At 38.8% G+C, this 18786-nt stretch overlaps 1 protein-coding gene across 1 annotated transcript in view; it reads right to left on the bottom strand.

Annotated features, from left to right (window-relative positions):
• The window catches only part of pde4dip (phosphodiesterase 4D interacting protein), a 77379-nt gene extending 59740 nt beyond the window's left edge, over positions 1–17639 (bottom strand). The window contains exon 1 of the mRNA XM_005734290.1: positions 17577–17639. Within this exon, the coding sequence (XP_005734347.1) occupies positions 17577–17603 (27 nt within the window). The 5' untranslated portion in view covers positions 17604–17639. The remainder of the gene's footprint in view (positions 1–17576) is intronic.
• Positions 17640–18786: the final 1147 nt, after the last annotated feature.

The following is an 18786-nucleotide window of genomic DNA, read 5'->3' as shown; positions in this document are numbered from 1 at the left end:
ACCTAGTTCTTGCAGATGTCTAAATGAGGAAATGGCTAACAGAAAGTATGCTCAAAAAATCAGGAATAACGAGACAGAGGAAGTTAAACTGAACATGACATACAAGAGACAAAACAACACTCAGGACAGAAACTAAGACATACCAACTTGACAGAGACAAAAGGTAAAGACACACAGAAACTACGAGACAACTACAGAGACTGGGCATGGAGAAACCAGACAGAAACAACTGAATGGTGAACAAGGATAAACTTTACATAGAGGAGAACAGGATGGCTAGATAGGGAAACATGGGAAGACAAAAGTCCAAATGCAGATGAGACTGTGACACAACGAAACACAGAAGGAATAAATCAGGAATAACAAGACAACTATAGATAACAGTACTGGAAACAAGAGACTGCTAACATAAACCAGGAAGTAACAAAACATGGAATCACAAACAGATGAAAACTAGACAAAGCACAGAAAACACAGGCGAAACATGATGAAGAGAAAACAACCCTAATCACCTAGAACAAAACCTGGATATCTAGAAAACCTGAGAAGATAAACACGAAACATAGAAGGGGACAGCACCAGACGCAGGGACAAAAGGGATGTGAGAGTACATAATGTCAGCGTGTGCTGTGTGGCAGGATGATCGACCCAAACGCAGGACTCAAGACGGAGGAAAAAACGGCAGCTTTTATTGCTGGAAAAAACTAACACTAAATACAAAACAAACCAGAAACTATAAACCTGGTGATGGCTGGAAACACGGCGGGAAACACACAGCATAATGAGAGTGCAACGTGACAACAAGCAGGGGAAGATAAAATACAGGTAGGATAACGAGAGGATGGGGAACGAGTGGAAACACAGCTTGGACCAATCAGACGTAATGAGACAGGGCGAGCAAGCAAAACTCAAAACACAGGACAAGGACTACCACAATAAAACAGGAAACACACAACAGGCACAGAGGCACGGACTTGATACTGAACAGAAGGAACATGGAGCACAGGGACAGGAGCGACACAACGACTGACGGGGGAACCTGAAAATGCACATGAAGACAGAATTAAAGCTATACTACACATGAGGAGCACAGGAACAAAAACCAAGAACTAGAAATCAAGAAATACTACAGAACTTAGGGAGCTAGAAATACAAAACAGAAACCAAAACGCTAACAGTGATAAACCAGGATGAAATCAAAGATTAATAATAACACAAAACACTGGGTCACCAACCCAGAACCGTGACACAGAGGGACTCCAGGAATACAATATAAACTGAAATCAAGAACAGAACTAGAAGAGAACTAAATTCTTTGAATAGCAAGGAAGCACTAAAAGAAAACAAACTGTGTGCACTGGGTCCTAAAACCAGGGATTCAAATATGTGAGTGATGGCAGTTGCTAAGAAGTTGTTTACTACTCCTCAACTGGCTGGTGAGTGATTGCTGGATTTTGCTTGTGGATGCAAAAGAGGGGTATACAGCACCAAAAACCTAATGGTTGCTTTGATTGCTAGCAGATTACCACGGTTGCCTTTAGTTTGTATAGAAGGCTCTGACAGCAAACCCTTGATAAATAACCACAGAACAGTAACAACACTTGAAAAAGTGTCAAATGGAAATGAAGACCATGAAGACAGTTTGCTTTTAAAGTAAAAGTTACCTGACCAGTGAAACCAGTGAAACCAACACGTTTGATCTCACAGCTCTCAGTGAGTACACACTAATAACTGTTTCCCTTTGTAAGAAGCTGAGAGTAAACATACACTGTTAATTTCAGTGAAACAAAAAATTCAAGTACTTTCTTACATGGTAAAGACTGTACACAATGAAGTTCATGTCTCGAGGCAATGCCATTATAGGTACATTACAGTTTAAATTTGCACAAAGTTAATGTATAAAGAATGTCTGTAAGAAGCAGCATGTCATGTCTAAACTACATATATTACTGCCAATTAGCTGCTGGAGGCTTTTTGTGAGCAATTGAACTTTTGAGCTTTAATCCAACAGAACCTCTGAATACACACAGACACACACAAGTACAGTTACGTACAGGACTTTATTAACAGTGTGACCAGTGGATGACGAGATGGCTCTTTAGTAAATGTACAGACGCATGTGTAGATGTTTTCAAGCACCGCACAGCAGTTCAATCACACATGAATGCACTGGTGTATAGCTGCATGTACTATGTAGACTGGATGCGTGCCCTCTTTTTTGTTGTCTGTGGATGAAAATCAAAGGGACAGGAAGTGTAGCTAGAGGGCCTCACTGCACTGGACCATCAGTTGGCAGGATGAGAAGTGACTGTATAATCAGACAAAGGAGGGGAGGGAGAGGGGGAGGGGGAGCTGGAAAGAGGAATGCATCATATAATGAGGGAAAGACGAAAGGGAGGGTCAAGCAACAAAAAGATACAAAAATAAATAAATAAAAGCGATGCAGAAATGAATCAGTGCAGAAGCTTATTTCTGAATTTTAGCCAACTAAAACTTACTAGCCTTCACTGGGTTATGTAGCTGTGGTGTACTGTGTTTGTCTCACACACAAACACGCATGCGCAAAAGCACATGGAAAGCTGTAACCTGGATTCAGTCATTGAGACTGTCATGTTTGTGAAAACATTTATCGACAATGATAGATTCCCAAGTCTCTTAGGCCCCAACCTTAACCATCACCACATAGTGCCAAACCAGCCTAAATCTAAAGGCAATTATAGACAAGTGTTGCGTGTATACGTTTTCATATCTGAACTTGTCGTGTGACATATACAAGCACACATCAAACACATGGCATTTTTACAGAAATTTATTGTTAAAAAATGCACAAGAAAGGGGGATTCGGGCTTTATCCTATTCTCATGAGAAGGTAGCAGAAGGAATAATTTCATGGGGTGATTTAGGAACTGAAGCTCTATCACAACTGCTTTCATACATATTTCAGGTTGTCACTGGGGCAGTTTGACCTCTTGCTGGCAGAGTTGGGACCACGTCTGAGTAGGCAGAGAAATAATTTCATAGAACCAGTTGACCTAAAGCAGTTTCTAGCTGTGGCATTTCAGTAACAGTGCACGTTTTGAGCTATGAACGCACACACTAGCCTGAGTAGTCAGATCTGTTTATTTGTATCCAAATAAATCTGAAAAATCAAGCTTGATTAAATAAAATAAATGCCACATTTTTTCCCAGTTGCTTGTGTAAAGGCCTTAACTTTAAATATAAACCTATAAAGTCCTGATCAAATTGCTAACAAATTGCTAACAAATTTACGAATTCATCTAATAGTCTAAAACTTGATGAGTTGTATTTTCATGTCTCTATTGTCATGAATTTCTTTTATTTTCTGTTCTTAAGTTGACAAACATTTGAACAGCATAGAAATGCAGAAAATTGCTATGTAGTTGATCTTATTATTACAATGTTGTTACCAATGTATTAATAAATTTAATTTTTATATGGTATTGTGCAATTTGATTAATTACCTTTAATAATGCTTTTTTCTAAAACTGTAATTATGCACAGTACTCGGATATGTGTTTAGTGTTTGCAATAAATCTTTAAGCTAATGGTAAAAAGTAACTAAAGCCTTCTAGATTAAATGAAAATGCATCTCCTCAGTAAGCTTTAGATAGCTACACTTTGTCACTGGTTTTATTTCCCACGTTGCATAACCAACAACAGCTGAACATAATTGAGAGTATCTATGTTTGTGTTGTGTGTAAAGCTCTGGCTGACAGCTACCACAGTGTCAGTCAGTCTGTCTGTGTGAAGAATCCAAACATATAATCATTCTGAGGACAGAGGGGACTTCAAGACAACTCAACTCTTTGTGGCTTTGAGCTATGTGAAGACTTTAAATGTTTCAGATATCAGGGTTCAAAACTGTTTTGGTTGAATTTTCATGGCAGCATGCACCGCCTGCTAGTCTTCACACCTCTTTTTTTAAGTTTAAATGAAATACAGTACTTCACTTAATTGCCAAATAATATTTTTTTTTCCTCTTTGGGCTTACTATTTTTGATACCAGGTTTCTGCTGTGTTAAATGAATATAAAACTGCACACATGGGAAAACACCGTGGCACTGCCAGTGAGTTATATGTTCCCCCAGTGCCTGGCTGCATGATCCAATGTTGCGGCTGTACTTCATTAGCTATCTCCTCTTTACCTTTCTCTGACAAATTCAATAAATGCTCATCTGGTTCCAATTAGGCTCTCGTTAGCAATAACTGGCCTGGTATTTACTAACAGCATTACTCAACACTAGCTGGCTTGGCTTGGCTATACTAATCTGAGACAGGCCACATAGCTTTCTGGGCTTGTTAGTAACTTGCCAATCAACTCTGCCCTTCAGAAACATGTTATCTCTAAAAAGCCTCCACATGAATATCCCCTAGTATTTATAGTCAGCAGTTATTTTATGTTTAGTCCCAAGAAAATGCTAGTTTAGCTTACCAGCAGTTATACATTTATCTAATGCTGATACATTTCTATTTACATTTTCTCTATGCAATGAGGTACCTTGGAAGTACCATATAGTTTTAACGAGGTACTACCAAAAGACAAATCAAATAGCATCCAACGTAGATATAAAATACAAACTGGGAAAAGGTGTGGGTCTTTAAATTCAAAGATCCTCTGCAAGTGCAGACCACTGCTCACTGTTTTTCAAAGTTCAATAAAGAATGTAATTGTTTTATGTAAAAATCCATTAATAAAGTATAGTATATGTGGTACTGGAAAATATTGTTATGAACTACTTAAAGACATGTTCAGTAGAGGATTCATGTGCAAGTTAATGTGTTTTTCAGAGGCTGTCTTGGAGTTGTGAGGTATTTGTATGGCACTCAGATTCATCCACTGTGGGTCACAGCTTCTTTTTCAAATGGAGAATTTGATGGTCTAATTCTAATGTTTCACCGGCAAGAGAAAATATTTTCACAGGGTGGAAAGGGTACTGTTACTTGGAATTCCAATCTAGGAAAAAGAAAAAAGAAAAGGGTAGCTTTGAAAACATGTACACTGTATACACAGCAAACATATTTTAATAGATGTTCCGTATTTAAATATGAAAACTGAGCAGATGTACTAATGACTGTTTTCAGTGACAAATTTATTCATATTTTGTGCTCCAGCAATTATTTGTGGCCGCCAAGTTGCAACCACCAGAGTTAAAAACCAAGGACAAAAAGGGCAGTTCATTTGAGTTTAGCTCAAAGAGAAAGTCAAATCCAAAAGACTCCCATGTTAAAATTCCCAACTTTGAAGAATTAAAAGAATTTAGCTTCTCAATTTGTAAAAACTAATTCATGTGGAATGAACTGCAACTTTAGCTGACTGTTGTCAGGAGTTTTTGGGTCTGTTTCTGTTATTTCTGTTATTGGTGTTGTTTGGAGCACTTGTCTGTTAAACAATTAGGCCTGCTGTGTCATACAGACTATTCAAGAAGTCTGTTCTTCAGTTTTGTTGACTGAAGTTTTGTCTGTTATTAATTAATGTTCATTAGCAGATACCTGTGCACCCCTGCAGGTTATGAATGCTTCTTGTTGGTCACTTCTGGCTCCAGGACACATGACAATATAAATACATATGACCAAATAAATTAATTACTGCTTGTTTATGGTAGTGAAACAACAGTATAGTTCACTGATGTTTTTTTGAATGGGTTTTTTCACAACAGTGGAGCTCTCTGGCCCAGAGGGATGGGATGTGTAAGGTTCTTGATATTCACACTTGTTAGGAGGAAACAATCATTGTATTCATCCTGTAAAGGACAAAGGGTTTTTCAAAACCTAATCAGGTTTTAAAACATGTTGAAATAGTCAGGAGCATGATGAAGAGAAGCTGCTGAGTAGTACTTAAGCACATAAATACTATTGAGAATGTCAGTGACAGACAATATAAGAGCAAATGGAAGAGTGTTAAAGAGAAACAGACAGATAAAGCAGTGTGGGACTAATGTAGACAAGTAGAAAATTTCAAATAGAAAAGCGAGCAACTGATGAAAGTCAGGAGTTTCTTTAGCTGCTCCTGGTCTTCCTTTCCCCCCCCTCTGCTAGTAATTATTCCATTTCAAGGCTCCCTCAATCATAGATAAGTCAAAGGGTTTACCAAAAAGCACCTGTCCCCAAAGCACAGAAGAAAAACTCAGTTTCAACACTCCATTCTAATGTGCTGATTCCAGGAACCTTACATTGGAAATAAATGATGACACATGGGTGCTTCGATCAGTTCCAACTGAGGATTTTTTTTTCTTTTCAAACATACATTTTTCCTCCCTTTTCTCTGGCAGCTGGATAAGTTTTCTCTGGTATGTGAGGGGGGAGGGAGGAAAAAGAAGGTTGTCTGTACTGAGGTCTGTTCGGCACATGTTCCTCTTTCACAACCTTTTATAAGTTATCCCAACTGAGGAAAAGAAAGAGATTTAACAGTGGGAAAGAAGAAGAACAACAGACAAAGTCAGAGTCTGCAGAATGTGTCTGAGGAAAAAAGAGAAAGATGGGTGGAGCAGAGGAGATGACGAGACGGCTTTGATTACGCGCAGATCTGGTTATTACCAGCCTGCAGAGAGACTCTATTAAACAATAACAAATGGAGACCATCAGTCAGTCCATCAGTAATAGGCTACAACAAGAAGTCTGCTGATGGGAAACACACATACTAATAGTAAACGTAGGCAGACTTAAAAGATATAAAAGCAACTTCATAAAAATCGAAATTGAATTTCCACTCCTAGGTGTTTTTGAAAGAAAAGTGTCACATTTGCCAACTCTTTGGCAGTTTAAAGGAAAAAAGCCTGTTTGTCTAACGTGTCTGTATTGCCCGAGTTTACGGTAGAGAGCAGTGACGCACTGACACTTTTGCACCTTTTGGGTGTTTTGGCATCCAAATTTTTTATCACTGCAATTTTTTCCTAAAGCTTTCTGAAATTAAAGTTTACCTAATGTGCATCGCATTTATTAGTTATGTTGTCTATGTGTTATACAGAAGCATCAGTAGAAGCAGCTCTACTGTGAGTCCATCCCAAATCACTAAATTCCTCACTCTGCACTAAAGGGTACAGGGCAACAAAACTGATGAGTATTGAAGAACACAGCTCATGGCCATATATGAGGGTAGAAATGTTGACTGGCTGGTAAATTAACAACTTTAATTTCATGTTCAGCTATCTTTTCACCTATAACACTGATACAGCATCTACATAACTGTGGAGACAGCACCAATCCTTCTGTCATCTCCCACACCATTCTCCACTTACTCATAAACAAGATCCCAGGACATGTCAGCTTTTCTACTTGGGGCAGAAAGTCGTGACTTGAAGTAGACACTCCACCCTTTTCCTTGGTTTCAGATTGGGAGGACTAATTCTTATTCCCACCCAATGAACTGCTCTGGCGCAAGCTACGACCAGATGAAACTAACAAAACCAAATCATCCACGAAAAGCAAAGACAAGATCCTGAGGCTACTAAAGCTCAAAGTAGCAAAAGGTTTCCTTTAACTTCTGTCTCTAAAAAGATTATCAGTATCAGTGAAAAAGGAAGCTCTGGCAGAGTCCAGCACCCACTGGAACTATGTCTGATTTATTAATGGCAATATGGACGATGGTTGTGTAGGGATCGAATAGCCCATAAAAATTGGCCAAAAACCTTATACTCCCAAAGCAACAAATTTCATCTCCCAAGATGACAAAGATCCCACAAACCCTTGAATATCCAGTATTCCAAGATCAAGAATAAAAATGATTCTTCCTCCTGAATCTGGGGTTTGACCAGTGGATGTACTCTCTTCATTCGTACCCTAGCACAGAAATTTCTGTTGTTTAACTACCTCATTGATTTCTCCCACTCATGGGTGAGTAGTTCCCTCTTTCCCAAACTCTGCCTCTGTCACCAAAGTGGGGCTGAGGAGATCCTTGAAATATTCTTTCCATTGCCTGACTGTATCTTCCACTGAGGTCAGGAGCAGCCCATCCCCACTGTACACTGTGTGAGTATCACTTTCCATTCCTGAGTCGCCAAAACTGATCATTGATCTGTGACCTAAGGTGTCTGGATAACATGCACTTATGAACACCATTATGCTTGAGCATGACACTGATTATGGAGAAACAGTGGTACAGGGAAGGCCAAGAGAAGCAACCCTCAAGTCTACAAAGGAAAACCCCAACATGCAGAGAATCAACCAAGTATATCCACCCCTGTCCACTGACTCTCACAAAATTTCAAATCAATTCAGATCAGTTCAGTTTTATTTATATAGCTCCAAATCACAACAACAGTTGCCTCAAAGGACTTTATATTGTAAGGTAAAGACCCCACAATGATACAGAGAAAACCCCAACAATCACATGACCCCCTATGAGCAAGCACATTGGCAACAGTGGGAGCGGCAGCCATCTGCTGCAACCAGTTGGAGGTGAGGGGAGGAAGACAAGACAAAGACATGCTGTGGAAGATAGCCAGAGATTAATAATAACTAATAATTAAATGCCAAAAGGTGTATAAACACATAATGAGTAAAAAAAAAGGTGACTGAAGAAGTAACATGGTAATCCCCCAGCAACCTAGATCTATCGCAGCGTAACTAAGAAAGGACTCCGGGTCACTTGATCCAACCCTAACTATATACTTTATCAAAAAGGAAAAAGAGGAGAAATATGCTCTCTCTTTCTAGTCCTTGTCAGTAATCTTGTTGCAGCATTTTCAAAAAATAAAAAAATGGAGGCCTTTAAGGCATTCCTGCAGTTTAACTAATTGGTGTGTGTTTCATTGGTAGATAAAATCAGGTATCATCTGCATAGCAGTGAAATGTATGCCTTCTGATGATTCTGCCTAAGGGAAGCATACATAATGTAAACAGAATTGGTCTTACATAATGCTGTGGAGCTCCATAATTAACCTTAGTGTGTAAAGAGGACTCTTCATCTACATGAACAAACTGGAGTCTATTAGACAGATACGATTCAAACCATTGCAGCGCAGTACATTTAATACCTGGGGCATGGTCTAATCGCTGTAATACAGTTGTTATGGTCAACAGTATTGAACGCTGCACTGAGGTCAAGCAGGAAAAGCACAGAGATGAGTCCACTGTCAGAGGCCATCAGAAGATCATTTGTATCCTGCACAAAAGTTGTTTCTGTGCTGTGATGAGCTTTTAAACCTGACTGAAACTCTTCAAATGACTCATTCCTCTGCAGATGATCAGTTAGCTGTTTTACAACTACTCTTTCAAGACAAACAAAGGGGAACCTAATATTTGAAGAGAGTCCAGCCCTTCTCCAGGAGACTGGTTTCAGAGCCTGAGCCATGCATCAACATGAGCATAAGAATATCTAGCTGGTATCTCTTAACCTTAGGCACTAGCTCAGGCTCCTACCCCACCAGACAGGAGATGTTTCATGTCCAAAGAGCTAGTTTCAATAGCCAGCAATCAGACTGTCACGACGTCTGCCCTCAACTGCTACCCAATACACACTGCACCTGACACCTAGACCGCCTTCTTCAGCCTGTCGATCAACAAATAACATAATTGATCAATGGATGTTGTTCACCAGATGGCAGTTTTTAAAAACATAAAATATTTATTTTTTACATTTAAATATGTAATATTCATACACTGCTCAAAAAAATTAAAGGAACATTTTGAAAACACTTCAAATTTGAATGCTGGATTTCTATAAATGACTGGATAATATGTTAGGAGCAAAAGGATACCATATCATTTGTTGGAAATAAAAATGATCAACCTACAGAGAGCTGAATTCAAAGACACCCAAAAAGTACAAAAATGATGTGGCAGGCTAGTTCAGTTTGGAGAATTTTAATTGCAGCAACTCAAAATGGTACACTGTAGTCTGTATGGCCCCCACGTGCTTGTATGCATGCCTGACAACGTCAGCGCATGCTCCTAATGAGACAATAAATGGTGTCCTGGGGGATCTTGTCCCTGATCAGGACCAGTGAGGTCCTTGCAGTTAATATTTCTAGCAGTCTTTGTTGTTATAATGAAATCATAGTCAATAAAATTTTGAATGTGTTAGATTTTTTTTTTTTTTTTTAGCTCCACAACAGTTTACATGTTTGTTGCCATTTCCTGAACAAGCTGTCATTAAATATGGTCTTGTAAACCAGCTATTTTCCTCAGGTGCTGATTTTTAGGATTTGTGGAGGGTACTCAGACTGTGGTTTCTCTGCCTCTCTGACCCCAGAATGAAAGACTGGCTATACTATTAGAGTAATTGCAAGATCTGGCCTTGCACTAAGTTTTTTTCTTTTTTGTGCCATTTTGTTTGTAACTGTTTCCATATGATTGGTTGGGCTCATGGGAGGACAGATGATGAAATATAACACACAAATCCCATCTAAATAACAGAAAAACACACAATAGAGCTTTCTGTATATCAAATGCACACATTAATATATACAAGCGTGCGCGCACACACACACACACACACACACACACACACACACACTTGGGGTTGTGATCAACGGAGTTGTTTAAAAATGATTTGCTGACATGTTAGAACTCCAAAGTAAAATGTTTTAATGCTTTCAAGGAACGACATAAAATACCAAACTGTCAGAAATAAAACATTAAAAAGTTGTGATTATCAAGGGTGAGTCAGTGTGGTTATGTTATTGGTGGAAGGGGTTAGAAGCAGATTTCTGTGCATTTTTACTGAACAATTATCATCCATGACCAATGCTGTGATCAACTCAATATGTCTTCTTTGACCCAGCGGAGAAGATCACAAATTGCACAAGCCTGGGACCAATTAACAAGTTATAGGCGTGCATGGACTACCAGCATACTTTTCAAAGTCGATTTGTCTCTCTGTCCAGCTGGTGGCGCTAGTGCATCTCACTGAAGCCTGTCCAGATTTCCACTGACTAAACATGCTACTCTTTCCTATGGCCCACAGGCAATACAAGGTCCTGGTCTTCTGTGCGTGAACACCAATGCATATACCAAATATTTCAAAGCAAATAACAAATCAAAAGAGAAATTGTGTTCTTCCACCTCATTGTTCAAACAGAACAGACTGAGAACATTTCTGTTTGTCAGTGTAAGGCAGCTAATTCAAGTTTGAGTAGATCTGCTGATTTACTCAAAGCTGAGCTCCTCTTTATTGATCTGCTGCATGTCTGAGTACTGCTGCCGTGAAAACTGACTCCTCTGCTGTCAGCATGTCTTAACACTCATTAGCTCAATCACCGGATACCCTGCAAAAAGTATGATCAGTACCTACCATCCTTGAAATGCATAGAGTCAAGCAGCAGAATTTCTTAGCAGTTTATCACAGAGGGAACAGGCAAGCAGAGCTGACCCAGGAGCGCTGGCAATATGTAGAACAAAACACACAGCTGTTCACAAGAACAATCAACTGATTAGGAGGCTGTATCATTTCATATTTTTAACTTTGAGGGTGCAGACAAACAACAATAGTGTCAATACAATAGTGAGAGATTTGAGAGAATCAGTTTTGGAGCTCTGTATCACAGTTCAATATCAATGAACTAATACAGATTTGGATGGCATTTCCTGAAATACAGACAACACTCTGACATTTATTTATTTACTTTTACAAAAACTGCAGAATGTCCATTTCCTGTTATGAAGGACAATGCTCTGTAAACTTTACTTTGATTTTTAATTTTTTGACAGAATAACTAGTTTATGTCTCAGTGTCTCTTGTGTCTAAATAGAAGTCATGTCCTAATTCTTGCAAATGAAAGCAAAAAACTTAAATATCTCTGAAAGCATTTAGATTTAATGGATCATTTATTGGAATAATATGAATTTTAAAAATCTAACACCACTACCACTTTAAAAATGCTAAATTGTAGCTGATGTTTATACAGCGCTCACCCCAAACAATTGAATAGTTTATGTTTTATCATACTTTCTATTTATGGAGCGAGACGGAGCATCAATTAAAGATTCAATGTCTTAAGTAAAGTGTAGTTTCTAAACTGATTTCCATGTCATGTGAAATCAGTATTTTATTCCTTATAACCCAGTCAGAATTCTGGCCCCCACAGGTTTCAGTTTCAGTTTTTTATTTGTCATATGCAAGTTAGCACAGGGTCAACATTGCAATGAAATGTGTTTGTCGAGCAGCAGTCACTCAGCAGCATGTGTGTTGGCTGTGTGCTCATATGGCACAATCATTCAATCAATCAATCAATCAATCAATCAATCAATCAATCAATCAATCAATCAATCAATCAATCAATCAATCAATCAATCAATCACTCCCAGATACTATTGATCTCAACTCATTGTGTGTACTGTATAAAACACACCTATACCATGAGTCATTAAGCTGAGATGTAAGCTAAACAATAGGAATTAGGTCCAACCCATCAATATATATGTCCTACTGGATTTTGGATACAAAATTGGAATAATAAGCTGGCCACAGGAGGTGACAGATGCCACTCGCGTCAAGACATGAAAACTCCTTACAAAGCATGGAGGTCACTAACCATTGGTCCAGCACCCTGAGGCTCTATGAGCAACAGAAAGAAGGAGGGGGAGGAGGAGTGAGTGTCGGAGCCACAATACAGGATGAAACATGGAGCATCCGCAAATACCTCAGGAAGATGGGCCCCTGAGATGAGCCGTTCCAATAGTGCCTCAGACAAATGAAGATAGATGGGGATGAGGAAGAGGAACTATAATGAAAGACCAAGCCTCTGCATGGCATGTACCATCAACAGATCGAGTGGATCAGAGCACAGAGGCTCTGATGATAGCAGCACAAGGAGAGACCTGAAGCACCAGATCCACAGAGGCAGCAGTTTACCAAGACTGACAGGACCCAAGGTAGCGTGTGTGCAAAGATGCCCCTGAGACTAACCAACACATAGTAGCAGGACGCAAGACGCAAGGTTGAACCATATACACTGAGACAGGTAACGACCTCGCCAGTGAAGCCAGCAACCTTGCCAGTGCAGCCAGTGACCTCAAAAAGCAGAAAAGCACAAGAAGCAAAGTGAAGATAAAAGAGATGAAGGCAATTACCAGAAATGTTCCATTTAAATCACACACAGACCCGGGTCAACTGCAGGATCGGCTGTCTTTTTTTTTTTTGTCTCTGTACAATATTGAATGCGATCTATTACTGCCACTCTGGTAATGGTAATCCATCTCTGACAGACCTTTCATAGCATATGTGGCTTTTTGGAAGTGAACACTGAGACTGAGGGCAAAATAACAGATTAACAACCCTAATTTGTCCTGAGGTTTTAATGGCCAAAATTATATGCAATCTTCCCCCTGTCTTCTATCAATCTCAGCGTCACCGTGGTCGGTTTGAATTCACATTTATAGTCAGCCATGTGCTTTCAATTTCTTCTGTGGACTAATAAAGGCCATTTGAGAAAGGGGCATTTTGATTGGGTGATTTCTCTTTTTTCTCTTTAAAAACCTCTGGACTGCAGAGTGTGAATGTTTGACAGTTACAAATGCTGCTCTGGCAGGTTCACATTTCTTTCAACCAGCCAGCGAGAGGACTGATTCTTTAAGCTGACGCAAATGTGAAGAGAAGACAAACTGTACACACACACACACACACACACACACACACACACACACACACACACACACACACACACACACACACACACACACACACACACAATCACACGCAAACACAAAACCTGGATTCAATAATCCAGACTGCTCTATTAAGATGAGAGGCCGAACATACATAACCACTGTCAGAAAAACTCAATGTAAAACTATGGAGGAAATGAAAGTTCAACAAAGTTTAATGTGATCCATCAGAATATGGAAATATTTCAGACAAGAACCCAACTGTACTGTCTCTGCGCCATATTGAAAATTCGTTGTTTCCATTTCTTATAGTTTGAGAGCCTGAACTGTAAATACTTCTGCCTGACGAAATTCTGATAAATCGTTTTCTTAGTCTTACACTGTGACTTTTACAGTTTTGTGCCAGGTTTCTGAGATTTACCACATCTGAAAATATCCAGTACAATGAAATCTCCGCGTGGTATTGTATTGTTTGCACATCCATACTAGACTAGTGGAAGAGTGGAACGTCAACATTTTTTGTAAAAGACATTCCCACTGTTAAAAAAAAAGGTATAGAAATAACAGACAAAACGTTTGTTTCACAATTTATCAATCAGAACTACATTCAGAATGAATGCATCCCAAAGTATTGCAGAGTCCTCACAAAGTGTGGGACAATTTTCACAATTTTAAAGATTTGCACACAAATAGGAATATCTCTGCAAAGCCAGATTTCATTATCAGTTCCAGTGAAAGAGAATAACGCCCCAAATATGGCAAAATCCAAAGTCTGTAGTCTATATAGCAGGGGTAGGCGACTCCAGTTGTTTTGAAAGGCCAAGACAGATTCCAAACCACTGTTTTGTAAAGACATTTTTTATAAACGTGTGCAAAAACAAGGCACTTCAAAAGTTTTCACTGTTTACTCTAGTTTGAGTAAAGTTAAGCAATACATTATTAATGGCAGTACCTGAAATCTTTAGGTACTGGCATTATATAATATATGCGATATATAAAACTAGTCTGGTACTTTACATGGCAGCAGTTTAAGGAAATAAACATATGTATAAAATCTGTTTTCTGGCTCACTATAAAAATGACCAATCAAAATGTCTGTGTTAAAATAAACAAAATCAAATCAAAAATAAAGCAACCTGAAAGGCAATTCTACCATCTTCAGTTACTTTTTACCATAATCATATTATCATATTTAATCTGCTAAATCTGTTTTCAAACTACTGTGTTTGTCTTTGACTTTTCCACTATGCAATCCTCTCGCCCCCTTTGTAGTGACCACAATTGTTCGTTTAGAGTAGCGTAAATGTTACTGACTAAATTTTGGAATTATTTTAGATGAAAATATAAAAAAGAAAAGTAAACATCAATTAGTGCTCGCCAGGTTCAAATTTAGATGATTGTGTAAAAAATGTAAAAAAAGAAAGAAAAAAAACCAACTCTTTGCTCCTTGGAAGGATTTTTGCAGGTCTGCAACACATTGGCTCTAATTCCAATGGAAAGCACTAGTAGTATCATCCCACTTTTCTCATCTTTGCAAACAAAACCAGTAGTAAGTTGACTCCTAGTCTGCTCTATATGCAGTACTATGTGTGTACAAATAACCCGACTCATCCTTTCATCCCTTCGTGGGACCGTCAGAGGGAAACTTCAAAGCTACCCACACACTGTAATGTGGCCTCCAACCAACCAGCCCAGCCTCTTCCTGTAGCTTCAGAGAAAACACAGTGTATATGAAATGCACAATATGACAGTTACCATGGAGCGGTGACGTTCTTCTTCTTGAAATCTGAGACATAATTGAGGTTTTTCTGCTCTCTACTCTGTACCTGTTATTCAGACATAATTATGGTATTCTGAGCTGCCATAAATGCTATTAGAACTAATCTCATTAGCAGTGTATTGCTCAAGGACTTTTTTGATATTTCGAAATCCTGAACCATAAATCGAGCAAACAGCAGTGATAAAGAGACAACCCACTTCCACTAAGTCACATATTATTTATCTGAAAATGTTGGATTTCTCTTTGTACTTCAGTTTGCTTAGAAGTAGAAAAATATAAACTTAGTAATCAGACAACAATTAAACATGAATAATCACAATTACCTCATTACACTGCAATGCTCTGCATTACACTGCCCTTCCATTCATTTTAACCATTCCTACAGAACAGCATTTTTTCTTATTTTTAAAAAGGAGACAATCTGGTACAGTTTTAACACAATAATTAGGCCTGATCGGTAATCTGGTGTCCCTGAACAGAGCCAAACAAAGAAAGCAGCAACACTGGAAGTAGCATGATTCTCCCATAGCCAGCCAGTTGTCTGTCAGGCCCTAATTTGATTCACTGAACTAGACTGCTCTACCCTATCTGTGGTACTCATATGGAATCATTTAATAAATATTAGGATTTACTGTGAAGGATAAAGCATAGAAGGAGACGGTGGTTCCGTTTTGGTAAAGATTCTAGGATTTAATTGCAGGTATCTGTGTGTGTTCTTTGCACACATACAGGTTATGGAAGTAGTTTTGCAATCATTAGTTGACAAACTTAAGATTCCACCCACTCATCTCTTTTGGGTCAAAAACCCGATGTCACTGTCACACAGTTGTGATTAAAAAAAATCAGTAGCATAAAATATAAAATGAGGTGTGAAACAAATCTTTTAAAATATTAACTGTTTATTTGTTACCGCCTGTTTATACATTCAGAAATAACCTTTTAGAGAAACAAAAATTAATCAGGCAGTTTGTCCTGTGAAAAAATATGGATTCGATCTTCTCTGGCTGTAGTTTCAACTTTCATACCGTGCTTCACTTCAGGCCAAACTCACCACCGTTCAACATTATTACAACCAGCAAGCCCAGCCTGTTTTTCATCTATACTTCTGTCCTTCAATAAATGGGGTAATTGCAGCAAGCACCTACAGAGTTATATCACACCCATAATGCTAGTGGCAGAGTTCCCAGAATTCATTACTGTGGGGTAGAAACAGACCTAGAGGAGCACCATGCCCCCCAATTTTATTGGTGTTTCATACAGACTGTTTGATTTCCAACCTCTAAAAATATTTTGCATATGCAAGCTTTTAAAATGCATTAATCTCTCTATTTTTATATGTGAGTCTGTATTTGTGTTAACCATCTGATCATGGAAGTGGACAGCAAGGCCGAAACGTTTGACATTGCTGTTAAATATATCAAATGAAAATGAGCTAGAACACACGAAGTGTTGGTGGCATCAGCTGCAGTAAGTAATGTGAGCAGAGAATGCTTCACATTATAAAATAATGATTTCATTGCAGTGGCATTTTGTCAGGCAATTTCTAAACTGTATAGAAACTAAATGTAGAAAAAATAGTGGCTGTGTCATTCAAAAAGCACCCTCGTCACGTTCAAAGAATCACCAGCAGGGATACGTTTGATACCTTTTAATATCACAGTTTTAAAAATGTGCTGACACTTATTGTTGTTTTTGTTTTTTGGACCTTACCGTAGGCAGTGAATACACAGTCTGCAGTTTTTCAGTTTCAGTTCAAATATACCCCAACACAAGAATCACATACTCCAAACAAATGAGACCTCGTGCACTAATGAGGCACACCAGCAAACCTGACAGAAATAGTGGTCGACTGAGTAAGAGATCCACAAATTAGAAATAGTTTTACAGTCTGTCTAAAAGTGGCAAGACTGTGGAAAACCAGCTTTAGCAAAGGGAACTCTCTAAGTCATGAGGACTTTCGGTTGCCACATCAACTTCCTCAACGCACCTAAATAGTAATTAACAGTGGGCAGAGGCAAGCCTGGGCCTGTCTGACACACAGTAGATGACTAACACTAGTGTAGTCTCATCAAGTTCACAACTCAACAGCTATTTTCTTGCAACACTAGGAGATATTTGTTGTTTCTATCAGCTTGTTTCTATCTACACCAAACTGTGACATATCTGGCCTCGGTCAGTATCAAAGGAATGCTCTGCTTTCTGCACAGGTTTGTAGCTGAGCCGATATCCTTACCTGTTCAAACTCTCTGAGGCTGTGCATCTGTACTGGGGGTCCTTTGTCTGTTTCGTCACCTGAGAAATCTGCACAGGTAGAAGAAGAAACATGTACACATCAACCCATTACTCGCAGAGGAGCTATTCTGCTGCAGGCATTTAATACCCTTAGGGTTTTCTACGTTTATAGCTTCATAACACAGAACAAGTCTGCTGTATACAGTGTGTTTAATAGTAAAAAACAAAAAGCATTTGATCTGCGAAATGCTTTTTAAATCTCCTCATGAATGCTTCCTATTTACAATAAATTTGCTCTAGTTTCTGAGAATTATCAGTGCAACAGCAACGGGTGAAATTTAAACACTTCAGGGTTTTCTGAGCAACGTCTCTGAGACTGTGTGATCAACCATCACCTCGTTATAAACCCATTAAACCTAGATACAAATGGGCTGTGTGTGTCCTTACACACACACTCATAGAATTGATATAGTATATTGTGGTCCAATTTAAATATTTCCAGAGGTCTAAAGACATCACGAAGCCATGCTTATCCCCTATAACAGGCCAGGAGTTTTCCAAGAAAACTCCATCCAATACTTAGAATTCGATTTGTATAATAGTTTGAATTTTATTCCTTTAAAAGCAGGGGCAATTATCTGCAGGAGAAAGGGGGTGGTGGTAGTGAAGGGCAAGATTCCAAGGGGTGTAATCACGTTAGTTTTGGCAGAGTTTATATTTCTGACGATTCTTTAAAATTGCAGCACATTAAATATGATTAAAAAGCTGTTGTGTAAGAAGTTAGAAGGTATCCTGGATCAAGTGCTGAGATGTTAGCTGCTGCAGTGCCTGCAGCAAGCCAGGCTACGAAACACTACAGAACACCGATATGAATGACATAATAGTAGAAGTATGCAAGCACACATTTTGTTTGATTGGACTTCTCAGAACCATCATTAACATAATACATTACTTTTGTCCAAATCCTCATCACATTTAAATCACACTTTAATACTGTGAATTTTGACAAATAATTTCATGTCATTGTCCTGGTCTTTGACCCAGGACTATGATGAAGCTAGAAGCCAGAGAACAGTGATGCCTGAGGTAATCAGAGCATTCAGGGCAGTAACCACCAAACTGGGTGAATGGATCCAGCAGATCCCAGAAATCACTTTGGAGATCTGTCCTAGGAAGAGCAAAGATACTTCACAGGCCATCAAGCTGCCAAG

The sequence above is a fragment of the Pundamilia nyererei genome, unplaced genomic scaffold, assembly GCF_000239375.1.
Source record: "Pundamilia nyererei isolate P.nyererei 1_Seehausen unplaced genomic scaffold, PunNye1.0 scaffold00057, whole genome shotgun sequence".
NCBI classification, from domain to species: Eukaryota; Metazoa; Chordata; class Actinopteri; order Cichliformes; family Cichlidae; genus Pundamilia; species Pundamilia nyererei.
This window is presented reverse-complemented; position numbering and strand designations above follow the sequence as displayed.